This window comes from Carex rostrata, chromosome 3 (assembly GCF_964058835.1).
Source record: "Carex rostrata chromosome 3, lpCarRost1.2, whole genome shotgun sequence".
NCBI lineage: Eukaryota > Viridiplantae > Streptophyta > Magnoliopsida > Poales > Cyperaceae > Carex > Carex rostrata.
In genome coordinates this window covers 4342060-4369896 of record NC_135920.1, presented here as the reverse complement: position 1 = coordinate 4369896, position 27837 = coordinate 4342060, and the positions used below count along the sequence as shown (strand labels likewise).

The 27837-nt window shown below is 33.6% G+C and overlaps 4 protein-coding genes across 6 annotated transcripts; all 4 read left to right on the top strand.

Moving 5' to 3' along the window:
• The first annotated feature begins 2297 nt into the window (after positions 1-2297).
• Positions 2298-6724, top strand: LOC144551900 (uncharacterized). 2 transcript variants are annotated; one of them, XM_078300000.1, is made up of 6 exons: positions 2298-2436; positions 2921-3159; positions 3618-3876; positions 4326-4505; positions 5397-5552; positions 6188-6724. In XM_078300000.1, exons 1-6 carry the CDS (start codon positions 2401-2403, stop codon positions 6359-6361), a joined length of 1044 nt encoding a protein of 347 aa, XP_078156126.1. In that variant the 5' UTR covers positions 2298-2400; the 3' UTR covers positions 6362-6724. The 2 variants fall into 2 exon arrangements, with proteins under 2 accessions (XP_078156126.1, XP_078156127.1); XM_078300001.1 differs by lacking the exon at positions 2298-2436 and adding an exon at positions 2731-2825.
• Positions 6725-12157: 5433 nt separating this feature from the next.
• On the top strand, positions 12158-16541 carry MIK (pfkB-like carbohydrate kinase family protein). 2 transcript variants are annotated; one of them, XM_078298791.1, is made up of 2 exons: positions 12158-13197; positions 16093-16319. In XM_078298791.1, exon 1 carries the CDS (start codon positions 12251-12253, stop codon positions 13151-13153), a length of 903 nt encoding a protein of 300 aa, XP_078154917.1. In that variant the 5' UTR covers positions 12158-12250; the 3' UTR covers positions 13154-13197; positions 16093-16319. The 2 variants fall into 2 exon arrangements, with proteins under 2 accessions (XP_078154917.1, XP_078154916.1); XM_078298790.1 differs by having other exon boundaries at positions 12159-13123; positions 16093-16541.
• A 242-nt stretch (positions 16542-16783) lies between these two features.
• LOC144551013 (senescence-specific cysteine protease SAG39-like) lies at positions 16784-18426 on the top strand. Its single transcript, XM_078298789.1, has 3 exons — positions 16784-17343; positions 17503-17623; positions 17722-18426. The coding sequence occupies exons 1-3, from the start codon at positions 16891-16893 to the stop codon at positions 18309-18311; spliced, it is 1164 nt and encodes a 387-aa protein (XP_078154915.1). The 5' UTR covers positions 16784-16890; the 3' UTR covers positions 18312-18426.
• Positions 18427-22337: 3911 nt separating this feature from the next.
• On the top strand, positions 22338-25750 carry LOC144551012 (protein STRICTOSIDINE SYNTHASE-LIKE 3-like). Its single transcript, XM_078298788.1, has 4 exons — positions 22338-22975; positions 23447-23722; positions 24529-24696; positions 25103-25750. The coding sequence occupies exons 1-4, from the start codon at positions 22641-22643 to the stop codon at positions 25494-25496; spliced, it is 1173 nt and encodes a 390-aa protein (XP_078154914.1). The 5' UTR covers positions 22338-22640; the 3' UTR covers positions 25497-25750.
• The last annotated feature ends 2087 nt before the right edge of the window (positions 25751-27837 follow it).

Below are 27837 nucleotides of genomic sequence, written 5' to 3'. Positions count from 1 at the left end.
TCTCTTCTAGTATGAGTTCAGTGATATTGGTACTCATGTAGTATTGGTTTTTATTTTCTCAAAATTAGTCTAATGAATATTTATAATTTGAATTTTTAAAATAATGTCAAATTTAGAGATCTTTCCTAAAAGATTTTTTTTTTTTGCAACATTATTACTTATTTTAGAATTTTTCATATTCTTTATATTTTTTCTTCTTCTGTATTTTTAACAATTTGAATTAAAATATAAAAAAAAAGTTTGACGTGACTAATTTACGTTAAGTTATGTGTAGTCATGTCACGTTTGGTTATAGCGTGATTACACGTGACGTCATCATTCGCATAACGTGATCGTTTGTCACCATTTTGATCACGTCACGTGAAAAAAAAAAGTTGATTACATTATGTCACATCATGTGAACAAATCACGGCGTGTTTGTCACATCACGTCGTAGTGTGTTAGGTATTTCCTTCTCTCTTATCAGTGATATGTATAATTACATAATTCCGTAGTTGGAGTTGGGACATGAGCATCGGTACCGGAGTCAAACGTGAGAATCATTTTTTTTTTCATGCGATAAAGTGAAAATAAAAATATGAGACAAATAATAAACCATGCAAATTTTAAATTTATGATATTTGCGAATAATGAGTGCGAATCACTTTTTTGATTTGCGAATACATAATTTTTTATTTTTAAAATACATTAAATATTTTGTCGGCAAGGAGAAGATGGTATTTTTTTTCAAGGGAGAATTTCTTCCAGCGTGTCCACATCTCCATTTTTATAATAAACATGTAGATGTTTTGATCAGCAACAGTTGTGATTAAAAGATGAAATTTCAAATTAAATAGCAACCATTCAACTAAAAAAATGTTATCATTTAAAGAATGTTATTTATTATTTAAAATGTTATCTTGTATGATTTTTTTTTTAAATATGTCAGAAAGATAAAAAAAAAACACATATGTCATTTAATAAATGTTATTTGTTATTTAATTTACATTTTTTTTTATGAAAAGATATCATTTTTTGTTATTTGTTATTTCCATTGCAATGCACCGGCACGATACTAGTAAGTTTTTGAAATAGCTAATTTTCTCATAAAAGCACTATAATTTGAGATATCCCATTAAAACTTAACATTATATCCAATATCTCCTTTTATTTAATTATTTTACAAAATAAATGAACAAATATACCCCTCATTGCAAACTTTCCTCTCTCTTGACCGTGTATTTCTAAAATAAATTGGCTATTTTAAAATATTTATTGTATTTCCAAAAAAAAAAAATCATGAAAAGTGTAGGTTTAAATTTTTTCATAAAAAAAATAGACGTTAGATTGAATGAAAGCTCAAGTTTTAATAAAGGAAAAATTTGCATTGGTCCCCCCAACTTATTGTTTTTTTTTTTTAAAAAAAAAAAAAAAAAAACATTTTGGTTTCGGGTAGCACTTAGCATTTCCACAGAAAATACATTGCTTCCATCTTAAGTCGTCTTTGTGCTTTCTCTCATTGCGAAGTCGTGTTTAGACTCGCATAATCGCATTTGCTAAAAAAAGGGGCCTATATGTTTGCCCAGTTGCACGCTCAAAAAGCTAAGTTTATTTTCCCCAATGCATGCAAATTAACACTAGCATTCATTGATTTCCAACAGCTGGAAATTTACATGATAGGCTAGCACATGTTAACATTTATTTATATTGCAAAAGAGGAAACACTTGGTTAACTTAATTGGCTTGAGGAAAATATTCATTTCCCATGTGAACAAGAAAAATATGGACGGTAGCAACTTGTACTTTATATCATCTAAGATATCTTTATTCTTCGAGTTCGAATCCGATCCGTTCGTTATATACATTGACACGAATCTTAAAGAGTTCCGTGAACGAATTCAAACTCAAAACGGTGTGCACCTGCGAATTTTTGTTTTTTTATTCAAATAAATGTCGTTCTCTGTTTTGCCTTTTTCCCCCGACCAAAAAATTCCCACTTTTAGCAATTTCCAGTTTTTTAGTCTGCTCGCTCTGGAGACTGTCAGAGAGGGATCCGTATCCTCCCAGGTACCTGACTCAACACAACTAAAAACGACGGCCCAGATTTAATCTCATCCGGTTCTTCCTTTGGATGGCTGAGGGGACAGTATTATTTATGCTTTGAGATTCGTGCCAAGTTAAAAAGAACAATTTTAGACCATCCGATTCAATTGTACTCAATCCGGTAACCTGAGAGGATGTGAATTCGTCAGAGAGAGAGAGAGACTGGCGGGAGTGGGCGGCGTCATTAATGAAGTAATGGGAGCTTAAACAGTCACGAGGTGGGTTTAATGAGTGTGCGTGGGGTTTCAATTGCACTTTTGAGCGAGAGAGAGAGAGAGAGAGTGTGGGTTTCTATTGCTTCTCTTGAGCGTGAGAGAGATGGTTACAGCTGAAGTATGCTTTCTTCTAAACAAGGTTCGTTCTGTTTCACTGTTTGCTTCTTCTCCTTTCTTTTTTCCTTCTTGTTCATTTTGTTTCTTTTATTCTCACCGTCTCCTTCTCATTCTGCATTGTCTTCTGAATTCAAAAGGGGGCTAGAAAGATCACTTTTTTTCCATAGAAAGAGATTAAGAGCCACTACTTGTGCATTTTTTCATGTAATATAACGCCACTATTAGTCTATTATGTTGATAATTTTTTTGAATCCGTTTATCTATTCAAATGTGCTAATTTATCCGTCTTGGTTTTTTTTATGATGCATTTCGGTATTATTCTCCAATTTTTTTACCCAAAATTATTATAATTTTCAGGATCAAAGTCGTGGAGAACCAAGATCAATGGGTGGGCATGTGTGTGTTTCTCAGGTGCACAAATTTATGATTTCTCATGATAATTTATTTTCTTTAACACATTCCTATTTGCTTAATAGATGGTAATGTTTAGCTTTTGATTCTTGCAGGATTCTCTTGTAATGAAACCCCAAAAGAAGACACCCGTTGTGCTGAGGATCTTCGTTCTATTTTTCCTTTTGATTTCTGGCGTGTTAATGTTTCTAATTTGTTTCGAACAAATTAGAATCGATAAAAGGCTGAGACTTGTTAGCATTAGTTCTGCACCAAACCCCCCCTGCCATGGATACCAATTCTCCAGGTCTGAAATTCGATATGTTCACTATCCACAACCAACAAATTATAAAAGGTGAGATCATTTTTTGGGGTTGTTTCCTTTTTAATCATTCCATCTTTTTTTTTCCTCCCTCTGTGACAAGTAGCATAAATATGGCTGTTAACTGGAGTAAAAGAGGATCATAGTCGGATTTGGCACAATGCTGATAACGTAGCAAACCTGTTAATGCACTGATGCCTACTGGTACATAGATACCTGATACCATTACCATGGCCGCTCTTTTGTTCATTTTTTGTTTGTTTGAAGTTTGTAAAAATAGTCATACTTGTCTGTTTTAGGATATGTAACGGCACTATACTCTATCAGTTGGGTGATATCGATTTTTGGTAACAGACCGGTTTGTAAATACAATAGAGTCCAATATCAAGGCCAACTAGATGAAAGAGCTCCATGAGTAATTACTAGCTGTTTCTTTTGAAGCAGTCTAAAGAAAATTACCCCAATTTTTTTTTGTTTTGTTTATCTCATAGGGATGAATGTGCCTGCACACCGGTAAGGTACTTTGCCATTATTTCAACACAAAGGTCAGGAAGCGGGTGGCTTGAGACATTATTAAACAGCCATACAAATATAAGTTCAAATGGAGAGATATTCCAAATTTTAGAGAGGAGAAGAAATATTTCGGCCATAAAACAAACTCTAGATAGAGTTTATAATTTGGACTTCTACACTAGTGCTGCGAAGAATGAATGCACTGCTGCTGTTGGCCTCAAGTGGATGCTAAATCAGGTAGGTGTTGTTTAGAAGAGTAATCAACAATTATGCCCTGTATTATTTTTATATTGCCCTGTAAATTCTCTTGGGGCTAAATATTGGGCAATGGTGCAATTTTCATAAGTATGTGCTAGAATATGTGAGAATTTACTTTGCACCCTTGGAAAATTGGTACTTAAAAAACATTGGAAATATCCTCCATAACCTTCATTTCCCCATTTTACATTGGACTTTGACCAAACTATCCATACTCTATCACTTTTCCTCTTTTAAAGAGTAGTGAGTATGGAATGTGAGTAATTTGATAATTAACTAAAATAGGGAGGGGAGTGCTTTATTCTAAATTTTTTATAGGATCTTGTGGATATTTGGAAATCACTTAATTACCTGCTTTGAATTTAGCTTCAATTCTTTTCAAAATGTAGAAGAAATATTTTCCCAACTTCCTGGTAATATTTTTTCAGGGACTTATGGATAATTATGATGACATAGTTGAGTACTTTAACCGAAGAGGCATCTTTGCAATTTTTATTTTTAGAAGAAACCTACTCAGGCAGATGGTCTCTCGAATAGCAAATGATTTTGACCGCGATCTCAAGCAACTAAACGGGACCCATAAATCCCATGTCCACACTGTCGTAGAGGTAGAGCATTTTAAAAAAATGGCAATGAATGCATTTAGACTTGAGGGAATAGGAGGGATTGCATGTCTAATTCAGTTTGCTATCTTTCGTGCTTCTTGTTTTGCCCCCGATATTTCACATGTTTCACTCAGTCTAGAAGGATTGCATACTTTTGTGCATTTCCAAATTATTTCCAGCTATTAGAGGCTTTAAGTAAAGAGTAAATGAATTACATTGAGCTTAACTTATTTTTTATTCTCTTGATTAAAGTTTAGTATTAAATACCATTTGAGTAATACAAAGCCAATATTGGAGGAGAAAATCCAGATGATTGCTAATTGATACCAAACCAAAGCCGGATTTGAACCCACTGCTCTGATGGATGGGATAGAGAGAACTAGTTAGAAGGGTGAAATCAGGGGAGAATCCACATTCAATCCATTCATTTTCATTTTTTTTGTATTTATACTGTATTTTTAATATAGTTTAAATTAAAATATTATGGATAGTGTGAAATTGACTCCCATTCGTAGCAGAAAAATTTTATATACTTGACCCCTGGGTGAAATTGTCAAATTCGACAGAATATGCACATTAATCTCACAGTTGGGTCTGTATGCAAATAGTCAATTCAAAGAGATAGGCTATTCAAATGTGAAAATGTGGGATTTACATTTAAAATACAAAATGCTCGAATTTGCAAAAATGCTCTTTCAGCTCTGGCAGACAAAAAATTGCACGCCGTGTTAGGTGCCTCACAAAATGTAGTCCTAATTTCTGAAATTTGCTTAGACTCAAAAGGTGTAATCTTGTGAAAGGAAATGTAACAAGGTGCAAATAACCAACTTTTTTCCTTTATTTTGTTCAAGCTCCTTGAGTTCTCCAGTTTTGACAAGTGATATCTTTATGTAGGCTGAACTGCTGGCCAGATTCAAACCCAAGATCAATGTGACTGATTTGGTTTCGAAATTGGATTCGACTAATGAATATATAACTGCCGCTATAGAGAAAATGAAGAGGATCCCTCATTTTGTTGTCTACTACGAGGATGTAATAAAAAATAGCTCGGTAAGAAATTTTACAATAGTGTTAAGGTTACGTGTTTACACTTGCTGACCATACTAAGAATAAGCGGCCATCTGGCTATGATTTTAAATTGTTAATTGTGGCAATAATTTTGCAATTTAGAACCTATAAGTTAAAAGAGACCCGGATGGCCAAAAAATTACCAGAACTTGTACTCGAAACTGGCTAGAAACCAATATGCGTATTTTTTCAACCGAAATGATTTTTTTTTTTTTAAATAGTGGTAGTACCACCGATTTCATTACGAAATCATAATGTTCTTACAAGAATCGGTACCTAACATCTGGTACCACATAACACAGCTAAAACATAAAGCTAACCGAAAGAACTTACAATACATAGCAGGAATTACATCTAATACAAAAAGGTTCCAAAGCAAGCACATAATGGTTCAACAGATATGCATTAACAGCATTGAACCTGACAAGCATGATAATGACAAAAAGATGGCTATGCAATCGATTATAGTGCCAGGACAGTACATTAGAAGCTAATTTCATAGTACTGCCTGGTAAACAGGTAGAGTGTGGTACGACCATATGAGGTCTGTCTGGTACATATCCAAATCTGGTTCTGTAACCCTTGACCTTGCCTGTTACTTGTTTGATTTTATGCAGGTGCTTTTAGACGTTCAACATTTCTTAGGAGTCCCCCAAAAGTTGTTATTTAGCAGACAAATAAAGATTCACAGAAAACCAGTAAGATACCAGATAGAAAACTGGGACGAAGTGTACCATGCACTTAATGCTACTCGATATGAGAGTTTTTTGTATGATGATTACAAGATATAGAAGTTGAGAATAGTTTTAATCACAGAAGTTATTCTAATCCCGCTTTTCTCAATATGTTTAATTAACCAAAAAATGATAATTCACATACAGATAGTTTCAAAGAAAGATGGAAAATTGAGGATTCCGGGACCTTTTCACTTGTTTACTGAGGTTTGCAGGATACCTGTCATAGATTATAGGGGTATTTGGTATAGTGCTCATTTAAAGGGGGCAAACTTAATTTTGTATGACCGTTTAAAATATTTTGTATTTGTTTCTCGATGATTTTCATAGGTTTCTGTATTCTTTTGTTTTATCTTTTATCTTTTCTAGAGGAGGATCACTTGGAAGTAGTTATTTTGACAATCTTGATCATGAATTTTTTTTTAAAATGAATAAATAAATGTGTGTGTATATATATATATATAGAGAGAGAGAGATAGGCTAATGTGCTTTCGGTAGTATATGGGTCGAAATACACACAGTCCAAATTCGAAATTTCAAATTTCAAAAAGTCGATCTGAACCGTTCATCTTGTTCTCCATATTAATATGTGCTTGGAGACCAAATTTTACATTTTTTTTGAATTTTTTTACTATTTATTAAGCCACTTTGAAAATCACTGATCCAACGGTTTTACTGTTTTGTTAAGTCACCGTTGGATCAACAATTTTCAAAGTGGCTTAATAAATAGTAAAAAAATTCAGAAAAATGTAAAATTTGGTCTCCAAGTACATATTAATATGGAGAACAAGATGAATGGTTCAGATCGACTATTTGGATTTTGAAATTACAAATTTGGACAGTGTGTATTTCGGTCCATATGCTACCAAAAGCACATTAGCCTATCTCTCTCTCTATGTATATAGAGAGAGAGAGAGACTAATATGCATTCCGTAACATATGGGCCGATATGCATACGGTCCAAATTTGAAATTTCAAAATCCAAAAAGTCGATCTGAACCGTTCATCTTGTTCTCCATATTAATATGTGTTTTTCTAAATTTTTTTACTATTTATAAAGTCACTTTGAAAATTGCTGATCTAACGGTGGCTGCTGATTTTACTGTTTTGTTAAGCCACCGTTGGATTAATAATTTTCAAAGTGGCTTAATAAATAGTAAAAAAAAATTCAGAAAAATATAAAATTTGGTCTCCAAGCAAATATTAATATGGAGAATAAGGTGAACGGTTCATATCGACTTTTTGGATTTTGAAATTTCAAGTTTGGACCGTTAAAAAAAAAAAAAAAATCAAATTTCATGTAATTTGAAAATGAGGATTCAAGTTCCTATTTTTTATGTTTTCACAATGACTTCATTTCTTGAATTGCAATAATTTAAAACTTAAATATCAAAATAAAATCGTTAAATATGATCTATATTATTTTCTCTATGCATGTGTAAAGATTATAGCATTTTGATTTTGTTTTAATTAGTATCAAGAGCTTCTAAAAATACACCGATGTGGATAAATTTTGAACGTTGATTTTTCAAATTATTAATTCATATAAAATCAAAATAAAAAAGTGATAATTTTGATGTGCATGTTAAGAAAATAATATTAATCACATTGAACGGTTTTATTTGACATATAAAATTTATAAAATTTGTTATTAGAAAATTAAAAAATTAGAGAGATAATGAGTGCACAAAACATGGAGATATTGAACCCTCCTCTTTAACTATTGTTTGATAATGCATTAATAATCATTTAATTTCAGTGATTTATTGTTTGATAATGCATCAATAATCATTTAATTTCAATGATTTGATGCATAGTGAAATATATATATCAAATCTCATTTTTTTTATAAATATTATATGTGGATAGTATATATCTTGTGTCCATAATGTTGAATTTCTATCTAAACTTTATTTTTAAAGATTGTTAAGGTTCTTAGAATAAATAACAATGTTAAAATAAAGTACTGTCAATTCAATTGATCCCCTCAAAAAACGATCAATCTTACCAGGAAAAAGCTTTTAAAAGTAGATTTCCGATGAATCTCTCACAGAAAACCAACGCATTATTTGATTAATTATGATCTCGATTTTGTTGAATTTCTTCTTTCACAAATATGAAACATCAAAAGTGCTTTGTAGGATTCAGAGGAGGATGGTTTAAATGTCTTCATTTTTTGTGCCTCCGCCGTATCTCTATTTTTAAAATGTTAATAACTCAAAATTTAAATCGTAAATGTTAAAATAAAACCGTTAGATGTGATCTATATTATTTTCTCTACGCGCTCATAAAAAAAAATATCACAATTTGGATTTGTTTTTATGTGTATCAATAAGTTGAAAAATAAACGTCTAAAAATTATCCACATTAATACGTTTTTACAAGCTCTTGATGGCAACTAAAACAAAATTGAAATGTCATAATTTTTTACACGTGCATAAATAAATTGATATAAATCATATCCAATAGTTTTATTTTAAAAGTTTTAAATTTTTAATTATTAAAGTGTTTTTTTTAAACCTGATAAATGCTATCAGAGTAATTATTAAAGTTTTAAAAAATAAAAATATAATAAAAGCACTAAAAACAAAGAAGACATTTCAACCCTCTTCAGTATTTCTTTCACAACCGCAATAAACTAAACGAGATTTTTACCTATTCTGTGTTCTCTCCATTAATTTCATTGTTGCTTCTTTTGGGATCCTAATAAACTGACCTCCTTTTGATATCACTTTTGGTGAATTTATTCTTTCCTGTGAAGGTGGGTTATCATTATGGTATTTTTGTTAAATAAGGGGCAAGATTAATTGCGTCGGGCCCATGTCATCTGATTTTCATTCCTTTTTTTCTTTAATATTAAATCACAATAATTTATTGCTTTTAATCATTCATTAATATTGCGGATACTTAAAGCATAACTTTTTATTTATAGAAATTATATAAGATAATATAAGATAATAGATATTTTGCATGAAAAAATTGTTCTCATAAAGAAAACGATTATTTTTTCCAGTTCCTTTAGACGATTCTAAAGAAACTTAAAAAACTTGCAAGACAATCCATATATAATTCTATATTTTTTCAAAATTAATTTCTACAAATAAAAAATTCCGTACTCATAAGGTGGAGAACAGAGCAAGTGAGCAAACAGGGGTGGACCCAGTGTATTTCAAAGGGAGCAACTGCTTCTCCCTGGATTTTGAAGTTTTATACAAATTTATAGGTTCGGTTTGACTTTACTTCTCTCTGGAATTTTATTTGTCCCCCTCTGAACTTTTGGTATTTAATTTAATGTTAAATTTAGGATTAAAATTATGATAAATTTCTTGAATTCTAATTGATAATTAGAATTAGAAGTCAGAGTGTTGAAAATTAGAAGTCAAAGCATTAAAAATTAGAAATTAGAGTATTATTTTTTTTTATCTAATACTCAATTAGCTAATGGGTTTGAACCCGATTAACTATTTAAATCTGATTCGTTATTTTCTTGCCTCTCTCTAACAAAAATTCTGGAGATCCGCTCCTGAGTCCTGACTGCCAATCGAGTGTATATCATCTTCGGTACTGCACTTGATAGAATGAGCTCCCAACCGAGTTCATACAAATTCAATACCTATTTAAATTATAAGGGGTCTGCTTTAAAATTTGAGCCAATTAAAAAAAAATGTTTATCACATTCTACACGGTAAGGTACCGCATTGGATCTGAATTCGTAAGCAATCCATCGCTTGTTTAACGAGTTCGGATTCAGTGAAGTAACCCGATCTTTGGGTTTTAAATCGGGACCGTCCGATTCGAATCCGTGATAATTTATTTGAAGTAGAGTGCACACATTCCGAGAGATGGATTCGAATTCCGAAGTAATCTTGAGCGACAGATTCGAATCGAACGGTCTCGATCCAAAATTTAAAGATTGAGTTACTTTAGAGGATCCGGACCCTTGTTTAAAATCGAGTACTATATATGCATGTAATTCCTCGTACATTTGTTTTATATACTTTTGTCCGAAAATATTTATGTGCAAAGGTGGATACGAATTTATTGTATGAGGTCAATTGATCTCTATTTTTCTTTCAAAATTTTTGTACATAAAAAAATTATATTATGAAATTGATCTCATTCATATCACAAAAAAATTATATTATGATTTTATGTTTGACCATAACTTAAGAAGTTTGCTCAGCTCCTGTCTCTGTGGATATCTTCATTCTATTATTAAGCACGTTGGGTGTCCGATCCGCCAACGGCTACGATTGAAAGATGAAACTTCGGATTTGATCTCAACCCTCCAGTTACATAATTGGTCTTCTTTTGATTAAATGCATCGGTTTTATGTATAGAAGCCTAAATTTAGTTAAAAACATACTCACCACATGTGCTGCTACATGATACGTTACAATTAAAATTGAACAAATTTTGAAATTTAGCTATATATTTATCTGTTTCCTTATTTATTTGTTTCCATATTTCTTCTCTTTAATTGAGAAGACTCCACCTTCTATTTTCTTATATCTTTTTTTCCTTCTTCTTCGTTTCTATACGAATCACAATGAAATTTTTTTTTTTTATTATTTTATTATTTTTTTTCTTCGTTTCTATACATATTGTTGTGGGCAGTTTAGAATATATTTACAATATATAACATATCAATGTGTATGTGTGTGTATTCTAAATTGGAAACAAAGAAAAATATAAATTGGAACGTGTGTGAATATATATTTCTCTTATAATATGTGTTTGTATATATCATATACATACACACGATAACACTTTTTATTTATGTTTTTTGATATCATATTATATGTCGATATTGAATTGTTGTACGATATTTGATATTAGATTCGAATCGAGCTATTAACATGTGTCTTAATTTTTGAATAATTATTATTATTTTCATTGATATTTTTTTCTTATAGTATGTCTCCGTTACAACGCACGGGTATGATACTAGTATTTTTATAAAAGTAAGGCGCAGAGCATCTCTAAAATTTAGAAAGTTTCCGAAAAATAGGTCGCTAATAACAGCATCGATTTACTGATTCCACAACATTTTTACAAAAGTATTTTTCAGTTTTTCCCCTTAAAAGTAGTTCTAATCTTATAATATACTTGATTATATAAAAAAAAATTAAATTAAATTATCTCTAATTTTTCACCATTTAAATAAAACGTGCTTTGAATTTGAGCCATTTCATTCAAATTTAGTTAACCATCTTTCATAAATTTATTTAAATTCCACAATTAGAGATTTTACATTGTTTGATAAAAACATAAATTGATTTTGAAACTAATCTAAATTTTTTTTATGTACAACTAAGATGAATGTTTACTATAATTACTTTATATATAAATATCCTTACTTTGCTCCTTGGTCGGCCGAAATTTAACGACGAAAATTAACGGAGCAAGAACAAACAAAATAATAAATAACTAAATTAAAAAAGGGCCAAAGTCAAACATGGCGCGCATCAACTAGCTGCCAAAGCGATTCCTGCATCCAACACCGTCACCTCATTAAATTCCTGGCTTCTGTAATTTGCTATGCCAATATATTGAATTCCAAACCGTGTAACATAATCTGAAAGTGGGACCTACTTGCGTAATCACATAATCGTCGCTGTCCCACTTGTCAACATTCTACATTAATGGTGGGATACTTCCGTTTTTGAAACAGCAGAACATCAGCTTAATGGACTACAAACTACCTGCGGAACCTACAATAATATAAAACGTGTAATGAGTCACTTAATTTAAGTGCTTTACTGCCACACATAGTTGACATTGTTTCTAAGGCACAGAAAATCTGAAATGGCCAGCCAAGCACTACAAGGAGGCACACTTTACTAGCTGACGCGAATCAGGTCGGGACTCTTTTACACCCGCCGCTTCTTCCCGACTAGCAAAAATGGGAGCATCTTCTCCTCCTCCCCATTTCTACGCAATCCAATGGTTCTCGCAAGAGATTGCAATCCTGAACCTATCTCCAGCAGCTTAGTGATCGGAAACTACTGCCACGACGTGCTCCATCGCGATGGCCGCATCATTGGTGAAACCCTCGGCGGAGCCACTGCCTTCATCTCCAACGTGCTCGACTCCCTCTCCCCTTCTCCGACTCGTTACATCTCCAAAGTCGGTGCCGATTTCTCCTACTCGGTCTCGCATCCTCCTCTCGTCTCCGCCTCTTCTCTCACCACTCTTTTCCACGCATACTTCCCTGACTCGCTCTCCTATGCCGGCTACCATGGCGATCGTGTTTTGAAGCGAGTACAGGCGTGCGACCCGATCTGCCCGTCTGATCTCCCGGATTTGAAGGAGAGGTTCGAATTTGGCCTTGCGGTGGGTGTAGCCGGGGAGATCGCAATTGAAACCCTCGACCACTTGCTTGAACTCTGCCGAGTAGTCTTTGTTGATGTTCAAGGGTTGATTCGCTCGTTTGATCCAGAGGATGGCACTGTTGAATTAGTTCCTCTCAAGTCCACCCCATATTTCAAGCTTCTTCCTAAAATTAGTTTCCTCAAGGTGTCATCAGAAGAGGCACCTTTTGTGGACATAGAGGAAGTACGTAAATGGAGTTGTGTGGTTGTGACAGAAGGGAAGGATGGGTGCAGGGTTTATTGGAGGGATGGGGAGTTACATGTCGCCCCCTTCCATGCAAAGCAGGTGGACCCCACTGGGGCCGGGGATAGCTTCTTTGGCGGTTTCGTTGTGGGGTTATTGTGGGGGTTGACAGTGCCAGATGCAGCATTGCTTGGGAATTTACTAGGATCTGTTACTGTTGGCCACGTCGGTGTGCCGAAATTTGACCAGATCATGTTGGAGGTATGCTTGAACTTTTTATGCTGGCGATAAGCTTTCATACCAGGTAGTGCTCGATGCTGATCAGTGTTGGTTTGGTATCAATAAGATACTACCTTGTATAGGCCCACTTCTATTCACATTACATGGGAAGTATAGCTCATCAATACTTGCTTTTTAACACATCTCATAATTAGAGTGCTCTAGTTATCTGTAACTGGGCCTATATAAGAGTTCTGGGAACCTGTTGATCAACAATCACTGTGCAATAATGCCCAGCAATTCTCCTTGTTTTTATTATTTTCCTTATTGACTTCTGTTAGGAAAGACTCTCAAAAATACTTTTGGTTAGGAGAATCTTTTTATCTTAGACAATGTGTCCCATGGCTAAATTTATCCTTTTCTTTTTGGAAGTATATTTGGATGTATCTAAACAATTTTAAATGAGAAAAATTTCAGGCTTATTCCGTTATATACCAAAAGGAGAAAAAAGAAAAGCAAATCTAAAGTCGAGCTTCCATTTGGATAAAATTTGTCCTCCCAACTTTCAGAACGTAGTCTAGTCATGTTTCTGTTTAGTTTGGTTTTGGCCCTGTGCTTTTGTAGGTTCAAATTTCACTTCAACAAACTAATTTCTCTCTCTCTCTCTGCACACCTGATAGCGATATATCTTTAGATATAAACGTGATGATAGGAAATACAATGTGACAACATGCAAAAGTTTTATGGAATTAAATTTAAAGAGAGATAGTTTTGACCTGAAAGAGAATGCATGCCGCTTTGTTTACAGTTGTTAATGGAGAAAACTGAATAATTTGGCTTCATTTCTAATGTTGCTGGAGCAATTTGCTTCTTTTAACATATAGTTCAAAACCCAAAGCTTGAATTTTCTATTTAGAAGTAAAGTTTTGTTTCCTTGTTTTAGTTCCCATGTTATAATATAATTGACATAGTCCCCTTGATGTCCTTTCGGCACTGACAGAAAGTTTGAATGAGGTTACCAGATTTTGTTTGGTGCCAAAGTAGAATGTTTAATTGGAAAGCGAAGTTTCAGTTTCCTCGTTTTAGTTCCTGCTTTTCAATAAAACTTGAATAATTTATTTCATGTCATCCCATTTAGTAAAGAATGTTGTCTAATACTGATAAGTAGTTAATTAGGTTATCAGATTTTGAGCACTGTCAGAAGATGTTAGAAGAAAATTAAGAGGTTGGTATAAGAATGAATTTGGCAAGTAATAAAATGGAAAAGGCAACTTTGCATCAATTGGAAGACTACAAATCACTCCAAGAACAAAGAGTTGACTTCGGATGAGATGCAAAGTTGGTCCTCATGTAAATCCCCCCTGTGGTCAATATCTGGTTACATTTTTAGTGCAGGATATTCTTCCGTCTTTTCTCTGAATACAAGTACTATAAGTTTTATAGCTGCATGAGGTTTCTTAATATGATCAGGAAAATTATGTCATTTATTTATTTTTATTTGTTGCCTTCAGTTCCCTCTAATAGTAAACCAGATAATTGCTATGGCCAGTATTGTATACTATATCTGTTGAATTATCTACCAGGAATGATACTCAATTTCCAAATCCCAGCCACTTCTTCCTCTGCACTCTTTCCAAATATTATCTCTCCGGTATCCTGGAAATGGAATCTGTAATCCAAATATTATTAACATAACATTTCAAATATCTGACAAAATAACTTGATGAAATTTCATCTTCACTTTGTATGCATTACATAATCAATCTGTAATCCCCAGTACATAATCAATCTGTAATCCCCATACATTGGTTTGTGCTTCCAGGTGGTAGATGGGGTTAGTCATATGGATGAAATTTAGTGCTTTATCTTCAAAGCTTCCGGTAGTGGGTTGTTACATGTCTTCCGGTTTATTGATAACATGCATGGATCCAAGAATGGTGGGAGAAGTATAATTTTAGAACAATTTGGGTCTCTTGTGCAAGTTTGCCTAATTTACTTGCAGGCCATCCTTGAGAATAAATGGAAAACGTTATGTGCTGTGACCAACAGGGAACTGAAATCTGTTCTGTTGTATTTATCAATCTTATTTTCATCATAATACTTCACTCGAGATTTCTAACCATGCATGGTTCAAATTACTTATGATCCAATATAAGACAATGTTGAGAACTGCGCCATATGAGGTCATGAGCATTTCATTTCATCCCATAGGTAAAATCTGATTGACCGTCTGGAAAATCTGTAACCGTCTCTATTGCTTAATCTTTTCATCTGTACGAACAAATTGACATACCCTATGCTATGATGCATGCACATTTATGCATGTGGGCCAATGGTGCTCCAATATCCATCTAGTTAGATAACTTTGCTTGACATGAATCTAGCTAGGTTTTCTTCAAGTAGGTAGTTATCTTAATAGTTCTGTACCAAAGAGCTGGAGCAGAGGCAGAGCATTTTAATTTTGAAGGAGGGGGATATAAGTATAGTATAATTTTAATTTACGAGTGGGCCCAAATAGTATTTTTATTTGGAAAAACAGGCTCTAAAGGAAAAAAAATGCCACTTTTTAATTGGGGTGGGAGTTGATTCCCTTGCTCTTCACCCCTGGTGAATAGTTGTCTGATTATTGCAGTGGGTAATTCTTACATGCTCAACATAGCAAAGGTCTGTAGTTGGTTCCCTAGCGAAGGGGCTTAGTATGGGTCATTGTATAACTTCTACTGAAAAAGGGTACAAGGGTGTCATCATCAGTTGGACATCTGAGGATCAGATGTAGTTAAAACTTTCCTTTGGTTATTATCTTCATTCCTACACTGATCCAGGTCCTCCATGGTTTCTAGAAGGTCGATCCTGTTTCTAGTGTGAATCACCTTGTTTATTGATAATACTATAGTCATTGATGGGGCCCTTGTAACTTCCATTAGTGTGAATCACCTTGTTTATTAATAATACTTGTGTAGTCATTGATGGGACCCTTGTAACTTACATTTTTTTTACCTTTTATTATGCAGAACCTCAAGCAAGTATTGCAAAGCATGGCTGCAGCTCAGAAGGGCTCAGATGCTAATGATGCTTTGTTTAATTTTCAGAAATCAAGTAGGCATGATGAATTCCAAGCAACTTTGCAAGAAATTGTGAAACCTAAAACCTGTATTGAACTTAGCAATGGTGAAATTGATGCGTCTGTTAAACTTGGCAATGGTGAAATTGATGAGGCAACTGTTGTGACAGAGAGATTGTGATATAGATGATGATTCTTAAGTTTCACCTTGAGATATTCTGCAAGAAATCAGATATAGAGGGTACATGTTGCAACATGTCCTAGTTCGATATATGGATAACATAACAATGGAAACTAGTTGAACAGTAAATTTGCTGAAAATAATGTAAGCAGTAAATAAAAAAAAAATGCTTTCTTTGTTTATGTGTTATTCAAATTAATTTTGCTCTCTTTTGAAAACAGTCCTTAAGATTTCATATTTCTAGGTTGATGGTTTTGTTCATCTGTTTTTTTTATATCTATTCCTTTGGCGCTATAGTACAGGGAAGTAGTTGCATGCAAATTTCTTGCATCTGCTTGAACTTCACACAGTATATGTGAACATCTGGAGTCTGTTTGCATGGGGTCCTTTAGAGCGAAAGACTTCGTCTGCCCCCAGAAACCTCTATTAATTTTCAGCAACAAACAAACGACTATTTTTTTTTTTTTTTTTTTGAAGTGGTAGGCAACAATTCTGTAGTTTTGGTGCCGTGAAAGTTTTACTCGATGAAACCCTTAGCTTATGGCAATCCTATTCTGAAGCTCATGCATGTTGTATGTTTTAGGAAACTATTTCTCATACGAAAGAAATTCCAAGTTCATGCTGTCTTATTTCAAGAGTTCCAAATTCTTTAATTCTCATTACTCTCCAGCCTCTCCTAAACATACAGAGACAATGGGTTCTAATTGGCCTCTGATCACCTGTTTAATAATTCTATTTGTCTTTTCAAATACCAGACCCAGCTCTTGCGAGGGTAAGAATGATCCGATAAGAGAGCGGTATGAAAAGTGGATGGTCAAGAATGGCCGCACGTACAAGGATGCCAACCAGAGAGAGAAACGATTCCAGATATATAAGGCGAACGTCGAACTTATCGATGCTTATAATTCTGTTAATAAAGAATACAAGCTCACTGATAATAAGTTTGCTGATCTTACAAACATTGAATTTAGGGAACATTACATGGGTCTCAGGGGCAACTTGGATCACGTTCCATTACTGGTACTGATAATATGTTTACTCTCTTTCTGTCACTGTTTATTTTCTAACACCGAAGTTTTCATTGTAATTATGTTTTCTGGAATAACAACATACAGAGATATAAAGTAGTTATTTTCAAGATTATAGTGATAATTAAAATAAGTGAAAAACTTTTGCTAGGATGTACAACAAAATGAAGAGCATTCTGAGAAAGCCCGTGAAATGCTCGAGGGCGTTCCTCCAAGGATGGATTGGAGAGAGAAAGGAGCAGTTACAGAAGTGAGAGACCAAGGCCGCTGTGGTAATTTAACACCCCCCCCACACACACACACATCTGCTCAGTAATCTATTCACCTGTACCAACATACTCTTACACCTATTTTGTACCTTGTTTTCTAGGTTCTTGTTGGGCATTCTCCACAGTGGCGGCCATAGAAGGAATCACTCAGATCAAGTCCGGTCGTCTGGTTGCTCTCTCAGAGCAGGAGCTGGTGGACTGTGATATTATGGGCACAAATGATGGCTGCTATGGCGGTTACATGGCGAATGCCTTTGACTTCATTCTTAAAAACGGTGGCGTGACATCAGAGTCAGATTACCCATATGTAGGCCAGCAAGAAGACTGCAAGGCCGCGAAGCTAGCACACCACGTTGCAAACATCACAGGATACCGCAATGTGAAGGCAAATGAGAAAAACCTGCTTCAAGCTGTGGTCTCACAGCCAGTCTCAGTAGGTATCGATGCCAGTAGCTTTGCATTTCAGTTTTACTCGGAGGGTGTTTTCACCGGCCCTTGTGATACGGAACTAAACCACGGGGTGTCCATTGTTGGGTATGATACCGATGGTGAAAACAAGTATTGGATTGTTAAGAACTCGTGGGGTGCCAATTGGGGAGAGGGAGGCTATGTGAGGATGAAGCGTGAAATAGATGACAGTAATTCGGGCTTGTGTGGTATTGCCACGTTGGCATCATATCCCATGGTATAAGATTGAAAATTTGTTGATTTGGATCTCTGAACTGATGTTCATTTGAATTGCTCCTGGGCAAATGTATGATAATAAATGCTGACTGCTAATTAATGGAATAAACTTATTATGATTGTATACTGTTTTATTTATTAGTTAGTTTTTTTCTTTTTCTCTCAGAGTTGTACTTCTCTTACGGCATTTTTTTACATTAATGTTGCATAGTGCTTGAATATAACAACGCCTATACTAATTTAAGACGAAAATATTTTTGTCTCTTTACCTCGTTATTAAAGCGCAACTAGTATCCACTCTGTTATGTTTTATAGCAGGAATTTTATTGAGAAATCGAACAAAATTATGTAAATTTCATCGTAATCGATCCGATTTGCATTGCGAGCTTAGAGCGCAACCTAAGAATTCCCTTCCATTTAAAGGAATTCGTATCACCTGAGCCCTGAGGTAACAAAATATTTTTGTTGAACAACTGTGATCCAAACAGAAATATTCTGTTACCTCAGAGGATATGGATTCCCATTTAAAATTGGTTGGAGAACATGGTACCATAAGTTTGGAATTCAAATATAATTCAACGAGACCGGATATAATATGAATATAATTTTAAAATAATTAGTTTTTTTAATAATATATTAAAATTATTAAAAAGGCACCAATTTTTTTTATTAAATTTTGTAACTAATTCGGATATTATTTTATGAAATTTTATAAAATCTATGTATAATTCTGGTATTATTCTAAAGTTTTCTATACACTAATTTAATTTGTTGGAACTTGAAGGTATTGACAAAAGTTAGGATGACTATTATTATAAAACTTTGTTGTCCCGGCCCATCCTAAACGTTGGCCTGCCGGGTAGAGGTGTAAACGGATACAGATAATCCGCTCCGTATTCGCTCTGTATTTGGAGATTATTTGAATTCGAATTAAACAGATACAGATACAAATATTAAGAATACGGATATGAATAATTTTTGTATATGGCGAAATAATGGCAGATACGGATACAAATAATTTTATGAAGGTGAATATCTGTATCCGTATATGCAATTATTCAGATAAAAAATTGCTCTCAATCGGCTCCGACTTTACTGCTCCGGATAGAAGTTATATAATTATCTCATATTCATTTCAGTCTTGGTTGTGAAATAAATGATAATACGATTCCGTTTCCAATTTAATCTCTTTTTCGTTAGTGATAGTGCTATAATAGCGCTATTTTTTCTTCTTTTTTTACCTCCATTTCTTCACACTCCATTCGTTTTCATTCAAGACTTTAGCCCGCGAAATTAGTTTTTTGTCTTTGTTGAATTAATTTTAGCCATTGTTTCAAGACAACAACAAGACATTTTTTTTTTGTATTTTAAAGTGTATAACTCAATTATTCGTTTCAGATTCGTATTCGAATCCGTATTCGTAGATTATTCGCTCCGTATCTGTATCCGTTTAAGGCGAATTTGGTTTTAAATTTTGGTATCCGTTTACTATTCATATCCGTATCCACTCATTGAAAGACGGATACGGATATTATCCGCTCTGAATCTGCTCCGTTTACACCCCTACTGCCAGGTCATATCTATTTATTTAATCTGATTATAATACTTTCAATTATAATCAATTATCATAAAACATATTTATTGAATCCGTACTTTTCAGGATGTTAGATTTTACGAGTCAGATTTCATTACAAAAAAATTATAAAAAATAAATTCAACAGATAATAATATAATGAAGTTCTTAATAAAAATCTAAATACGATAAAATTCATGCAATAACATTCTATAAAATCTAACACTATACATTGTTAACTAACAATAAGAGCATAAATAATTCCATTAGAGAACAATATTAATATAATAATATATGAGAAAATTATTTTAAACAAAAAAAAATTCAATAATGTACAAGTATATATAGAGAGTGACTAATGTGCATTCGTATGTATATGGGCCGAAATACATACGGTCCAAATTTGACTTTTCAAAATCCAAACGGTCGATCCGAACCGTTCATCTTGTTCTCCATATTAATATGTGCTTGGAGACCAAATTTTATATTTTTCTGAATTTGTTTACTATTTATTAAGTATTTTACAAAATTATTGATCCAACGGTGGATGCTGATTTTACTGTTTTGTTAGCGTTGGATCAACAATTTTGTAAAATACTTAATAAATAGTAAACAAATTCAGAAAAATGTAAAATTTGGTCTCCAAGCACATATTAATATGGATAACAAGATGAACGGTTCGGATCGACCATTTGGATTTTGAAAAGTCGAATTTGGACCGTATGTATTTCGGCCCATATACATTCGAATGCACATTAGTCACTATATATATTTTTTAAATTAAGCTGACTCAAAACATAACTAGATCTTTTCAACACAAATTATTAAGGGGGAATTTCACGTATACCCCTCAAAAACTTCAAAATTACGTATCCCCCTCTAAATTTTAAAATTACATATTTCACCACTAAACTTCAGAAACTCACATATTAACTCATTTTATTATCTTTTATATTAAAACACATTTTAAATTTATAAATACCTATTTTACCCTTTTATTAAAAATAATAAAACACTGATCTGACTCCAATTTGAATCTGAAGGTTCCTCTACCATTCGAATTGCTTTAAGATCCATGCGTGCTAACTCAGCACGAATATTGAAGCAAGCACACACAAATATTGAAGCAACGTGCGCATATCTTAGTGTAATGCACGCGGATCAAAATTGCTTTAAGATCCGTGCATGCTAGATTAGCACGAATCTTGAAGCGAACACACAATAATCTTATTGCGATGCGTACAGATCAGATAGTAGAGGAACCCTTTAAATTTAGATTTGAGTTCAGTGGAGTGTTTTATACTTTTAATGAAGGATAAAATAGGTATTTTATAAATTTAGAATGAGTTTTAATATAAAAGGCAATAAAATGGGTACATGTGAGTTTTTAAAGTTTAGAGGGGGAAATACGTAATTTTGAAGTTCTTGAGGGGTATACGTGAAATCCCCCCAATTATTAAAGATACAATAACAATTATATTATAGTCGGATTTTAACTGATATTTTTTTAAATTCAAAACTAACATATATATTAGCGAGCTAATTAATATTTTTTTTGAAAAATAGTGGTATTTACCACCGATTTCATTGAAATCAAGAAAACCATAACATATTTGACTTAGTACCTAAAATTGGTACCAGAATCAAATATGTAGAGTCTTTTACAACTGTTCAAAACATAAGCAGAAAATAATAAAAAAAAAAACAAAAAAAAACCAAAACATCCTACCATGTCCACAACACAATAAGGCAACAAACCTAGAAAAACACAAAAACATCATAACATGCATAAAACTAAGTACTACAAATCTAATAAGTCTTCATCCTCTTCCTCGACGCCAAACATTGGATATGGGGGGTTGCCATCCCCAGAGCCCTGCACCAAGAGGTCCAAAGTTTGGGTCATGTCTGAGCCTCTTTCCTCTTCCAGCAGAAGGAGATCTGGAAGATTCTTAACATCAAAAGACAATATAAGATTTAATTTAGAGACTGAATCATCCTCTCTAGATTTACACCAAAATTGAGTCAAAGCTATAATCTTAGTACCAATAACCTTAATAGAATAAGGGGAACTAACATTAAAACATAATCTATTGCGTTCTAACCAAATAGTTCATATAACAGCACCTCATAATAATTCAATTAATAATCTATCTTTTAAAGGAATAGAAGTATCAATCATCTATAAATCCTCCAAAGTGTGACAATCATAACTAAAGTTATTATAATTTGCTATCCAGTTTCAGATTAAACTAATAAAATAACATTGAACGAAAAGATGCTCTATACTCTCTATTTGATCACAAAACATACATTTCGTATCTAATAATATACAAGTTTTCTTTAATTTATAGGATGCCGTATCACTATTCACTGGTGCTACTTGCCTCAAAAACATAAAATTCCATTTGTTAAAGAAAAGCACCTCTCAGGCTCTCACTTTCACCCTTTTAGATCGTCCACTAATACATTTCTCTTTGCAGACGCGCGCCGATCTTAAATGATTGCTCAAACAAATAAGATTTCAAAAAGAAAAAAAAAAGAAAAAGAAAAAGAAAAGAAAAGAAAGAAATTTGTCACACCGAATCAGAATTCAGGATGTGCTCTGATATCATCATATTCTAACGAGAAACTGCAAAAATAATAAAAAGTAATTCTCGAACTTTCCGCCTGATGTTTTCCATTAACTAAATCAATAATTGAAGGCCATATACAATAAAATAAAATTCTCTCCTCTAAGCCACATTAGCACACAAAGAGGAAATGGCTGATGCTGTAAGAGTTGTACTAAGAGCCTTAGTGGTGACACTGGCAGTGTACTGTGCCACAGACCCATTTAGACAGAGCTCCATGGTAGATTTTCCAGGTTTCGAGACATACTTCATGTACCAACCTGACTGGTCAGAGGTGCCCTCGGTGAGAGACACCGAAGACAAGCTACAGAAGGCAGAGATATGGTTTCATAACCAGATCCAGGGACCCGAGAGCATTGCCTTTGATCCGCTTGGTCACGGCCCCTACACCGGTCTGGCGGATGGCCGTGTGGTCTTTTGGGATGGCTCTTCCATAATTGATTTTGCATACACCTCCCCTAACAGGTTTGTGCAATCCATTTTATCAACTTTTAGATATTATAACGAAGATTCTCAAGGAGAGGCTCAATAGACAATTTAAACCAGTTCAACTGCCAGTTGGACATATCGTCGAACACCTTACGTGCACAGAGTAAAATGCACCTAGGCACCAGATTAAAGAAAGAAAATGTAACAATGCATCATTTCTTAAATAGGAAACTGCAATACAGTCAAAACCTTGATAGGCATGTATTATAACTCCTAATCCATAAGGGTCTAATGCGTAGCGGCCTCTACTTGAGAGGTTTTACACATGACGACACACAATTATTGTACCAGTGGCTTCCAAGATCCTTACCAGATTGTACCAATTGAATCTCTCTCTCTCTCTCTTGAAGTTGTACAGCTATTCCCGAAAAAGACCTTAGAAAATCTTCAGCACGGTTGTATCAGTTAGTCATCTTTTTCTTTTGATATTCCCAAAATATATCGCAGATCCGAGCTGTGTGACCCCAAGCCCTCAGCATTCAGCTACTTGAAGACCGAGCATATCTGTGGCCGGCCTTTGGGTCTGCGGTTTAACAAGAAGACAGGAGACCTGTACATTGCAGATGCTTACTTTGGTTTGTTGAAGGTGGGCCCAGAAGGCGGCCTAGCCACATCGCTGGCTACAGAAGCTGATGGTGTACCTTTCAAATTTACTAATGATTTGGACTTGGATGAGGATGGCAATGTTTACTTCACTGACAGTAGTACCAGATTCCAGAGAAGGTAAATCTTATTAACTCACATCAAAGTTTATGATCAGTCTCAGAATTTTTGAATCTGAGGAAAACTTATTGATAAAAAAAGTTACTTACTATTCACTAATTTATTAATTTAAGATATCTTAGGTTTACAAATTTGAATCTGTTCTGTTTCTTCATGTTTAATTTTGGTGTAATTGCCAGAATGTAAGGCTGGATAGAATACAGTTCATTAATTGCATAGTCCAAGTATTTTATATATTTATTGGACTTTTAGGTCTAATGATTAAATTTAAAAAAAAAAATTGAAAGAAACTCGAGATTTCTAAAATATCCGGTCTAGTAGCACGTAGAAACTCGGATATTTTAGACTTAGTCTTCTTCTCTAAACTATCTTCTTCTTCTTTTTTATCAAGACTTGTCTTCTTTAACTGGGAGTCTAAAATCCTCTGTTGTAAGTCATTATTGTGAGCCACCAAGACACAATAAGGGCTCCTGAACAAGAAAACTTTGTTGGTTCTGGCTGTCAGTGATTTGTTGCAGGGATAATTTCAGGCTTTTTTGTTACAGCAAGCCTGAACTTTTACTTTGGAGCATTTTATTGCAACGATTTATTTGAAACCATATAAGGCAATTGCCAATTTTCAAGCATTTTATTGCAACGATTTATTTGAAACCATACAAGGCGCAATAAGCCTGATATACTTTTTTTTTTTTTTTTTTCTAATTCTCTGAAAAATCCCTCAGACCTATCCTAACTATACAGCTAGCTATGATTGCAATGCTGTTGAATATGGCTTATGATAACATTTAGAAATCCGACTTCTACAGGAACTTCATTCAGCAATGTTTAACAGGCGAGCCTACAGGACGGCTCTTGAAGTACAATCCCAAGGAAAAGGAAGCGACAGTTCTTCTCCGGGATCTCTACATGCCAAATGGCGTATCCATGAGCAAGGACAAGTCATTCTTAGTGTTTTGCGAGGGACCACTTGGCCGGTTAGCAAGCTCTTTATCAAACCATTTTAGTTCTTGCAACTGTTATATTACTGGCTCTGTTCGCAAGTTAGTTATAACGGAGCTAGACCCGGGGTTATTCCCTTGTATATGGCTTTTCTATAGGGGGATTTGCATTCACAATTTGTGTAAATATAACTTTTTTCAATCAATATATTTGTCAGAGGAAACCTTTGCCACTAACCTTTAAAAAAAAAAAAATGTTATATTACAAAACCCTCAAGTCTGGCAAATAACCGCTAGCAAATACAACTTTGGCCTTCACTGTTGCGAAAAAAAAGCATAAGAAAAGAAACAAAAATGACCCAAGTTTCTTAGCAATTAAAGTCCAGTTGTATTAGTTTGATTTTGGTCCAGAAAATTAATGCCCAACAATGCCAAACTGCAGACTGAGCAGATACTGGTTAAAAGGAGAGAAAGCTGGAACCTCAGAGGTTTTTGTAATACTGCATGGATTTCCAGACAATGTGAGAACAAATGATAAAGGTGAATTTTGGGTAGCACTTCATTTCATGCGAAATGCCTATACACACTTCTTCAGTCGCCATCCCGGTTTGCGGAAGATTGTACTAAAGCTTCCCATCCCAGCAAGGTACCAGTATTTGGCACTAATAGGAGGTCGACTCCATGGGGCCATTGTGAAATATAGCCCAGAAGGGGAACTCCTAGAAATTTTGGAGGATCGGCAAGGAAAGGTTGTCAAGGCAGTCAGTGAAGTCGAAGAGAAGGATGGAAAGCTCTGGATGGGATCAGTGCTCATGCCCTTTGTTGCCGTTTACTGATACAGCTTCGAACTGTCAATAATCTTATAAGTTAGTTGAAATGTAAACGGATCGATCGAGCAGAGTTAGCGGGTATTGCATTTCTCTGAGTTAACTTATATGCAAATGTATGTTTGTGTAAAATCTTACCAAACTTCTACTTGAGTTATATACAAGTACAGAAGATTGCCAAATGGCATTGATCGCGTAATATGTGAAACTATAATTTTACTTTCCATTACCTACGACCTATAATATCTATCTGTCTTGGTTTATATAGGGAAGAACTAGCAAGGTAATTGCTTTATTTTATCACAGCTGCCACAGAAGAGTATAATTTTTTGCCCTTTTTTTTTATCTGTAATATAATATAAAATTTAAACATGTTCCATCGTTTTCGAAAAATCTCACTTTATATCAAACCCGTGGCCGTGGATGATATTATTCAGCAGATTTATTCAGCGGTTGATCCGATTTCCAGACCCCAAAAAAAAAGGGGTATCTTTTGCTGCTGTTGGCTACCCGATTTTTTATTAATAAAAAATAAAAATAAAATATCAATAATGGAAAACAGTTGTGCAATACTTCGAAAAATAGAAAAAACTTTATAGTTTGTAACGTTCTAGGCACTTTAGCTAGATGTTATACATCATAACGTCTAGCTAATCTGAAAACTAATGATCTCTAATTAAAAAAAATATATACTGTAGCTAGACATTATGGTCTATGAAGTCTAGCTACATTTTTTTTTTTCCTTTCTTGGAAAAAAAACATCACTTTCATGTAGAAAACTAAGTGTATGAAGGACATATTAAACTTGATTTATTTTCTGTATCTGATATTCGGTATAGACCGGTAAGATAACTTCAAATTTCTCGTATAATTTTAGCATAAAATATTACAATATGAAATAAAATCACAGTACTAGCAAGTAAAATTGGGCCAACAAATACTGGTACAAGTGTACGTGTAACTGTAAAGTAATAGGCCGAATTTTCTCTTATTTTTTTTCTTTGAGAACAAATAAAAAAACCAGGTGAAATATTTGAAACTAATACAATCTAAATCAAAACACAAGAAACTTTTAATGAAAATATAATGAATTCTCTAATATTCACAAAATTATTTCATAGTCACAAAAAAATAAAAATATAATCAGAACTGTAAAGCTACTAAAATTTTGATGAGAAATTTTTCGCACAAGATCAATATACCAAAATTTGATTTAAAGCATAAAAGAAAAACCTCTGATCTAATCAAACTCACCAATGTGAAAATTCATTGCTTCATTTGTTTTTGTTAGTGTTGCAAAAAGTGACATTTAATTTCAAAAAATTTCAAACCAAGCAAAAAAAAAAAAAAAAAATGTGTAGCAGGACGTTATGGACTATAACGTCCAGTTACAATATTTTTTGGTTAATTAGTGATCATTAACGACTGGATTAATTAGACGTTATGGTTTATAACACCCAACTACAATGTTCTGGACGTTATAAAGTATAACATTTTTCCTATTTTTCGAAATTTCACCAAACTGTACCTCCATTATGGATATTTTATTTTTATTTTTCTAGTTAATAAATAAATCGGGTTGGCTACATCTCACCACAACGCCAGTCTGCAATTAATAATCAATACAAATTTTGTGCATCGCATTCAATAAATTTTTTTTTTTTTTTGCGTGAAGAAAAAAACATTAATGTATTGAATGCGATTCACAAATTTGTTATTAATTAATGTGCTTTGATTTTGATATCACACCACACGCCGGTAACCCGGCCAACAAGTTACTGTACTTTTTTTGTGGGCACAATTACGTATAAAGAGGAGAGTTTCAATAGTTTATACTTTTTATATTTCAAATTAGAATTGTTGATCCAAACCGCTCAACATATTATTCATACTAAAATATGTGCAGAGACAAAATTTTATAATTTTTGAAAATTTATTATTATATTTTAAGATGGGTGCAAAATCAATGTTTTTGGATGGTCCAGAAACAGTAATTTTGTACATATCTTAAAAAATAGTAAACAAATTCAAAAAAATATAAAATTTTATTCCAAACATATTTTAGTATGAATATCATGTTGAGCAGTTCGGATCAACAATTTTAATTTTGAAAACAAAGATATAAAATATGAGACATAATAAAATATAAAAAGTATGAGGTATTGGAACTCTCCTTGTGTATAAATATTCGCGTTACATTGATTAGCAAGCACTAATTAGATAATTCCTTTTTCTTTCCCGAAAAGGGTCTATTGCTTTATTTCACATATTTTTTTCTCATTTGTTACATCTCTTAATCTGACTCCAATTGAGGGCATTGATGAATATACATTTAAACAAAGGTGGCTCT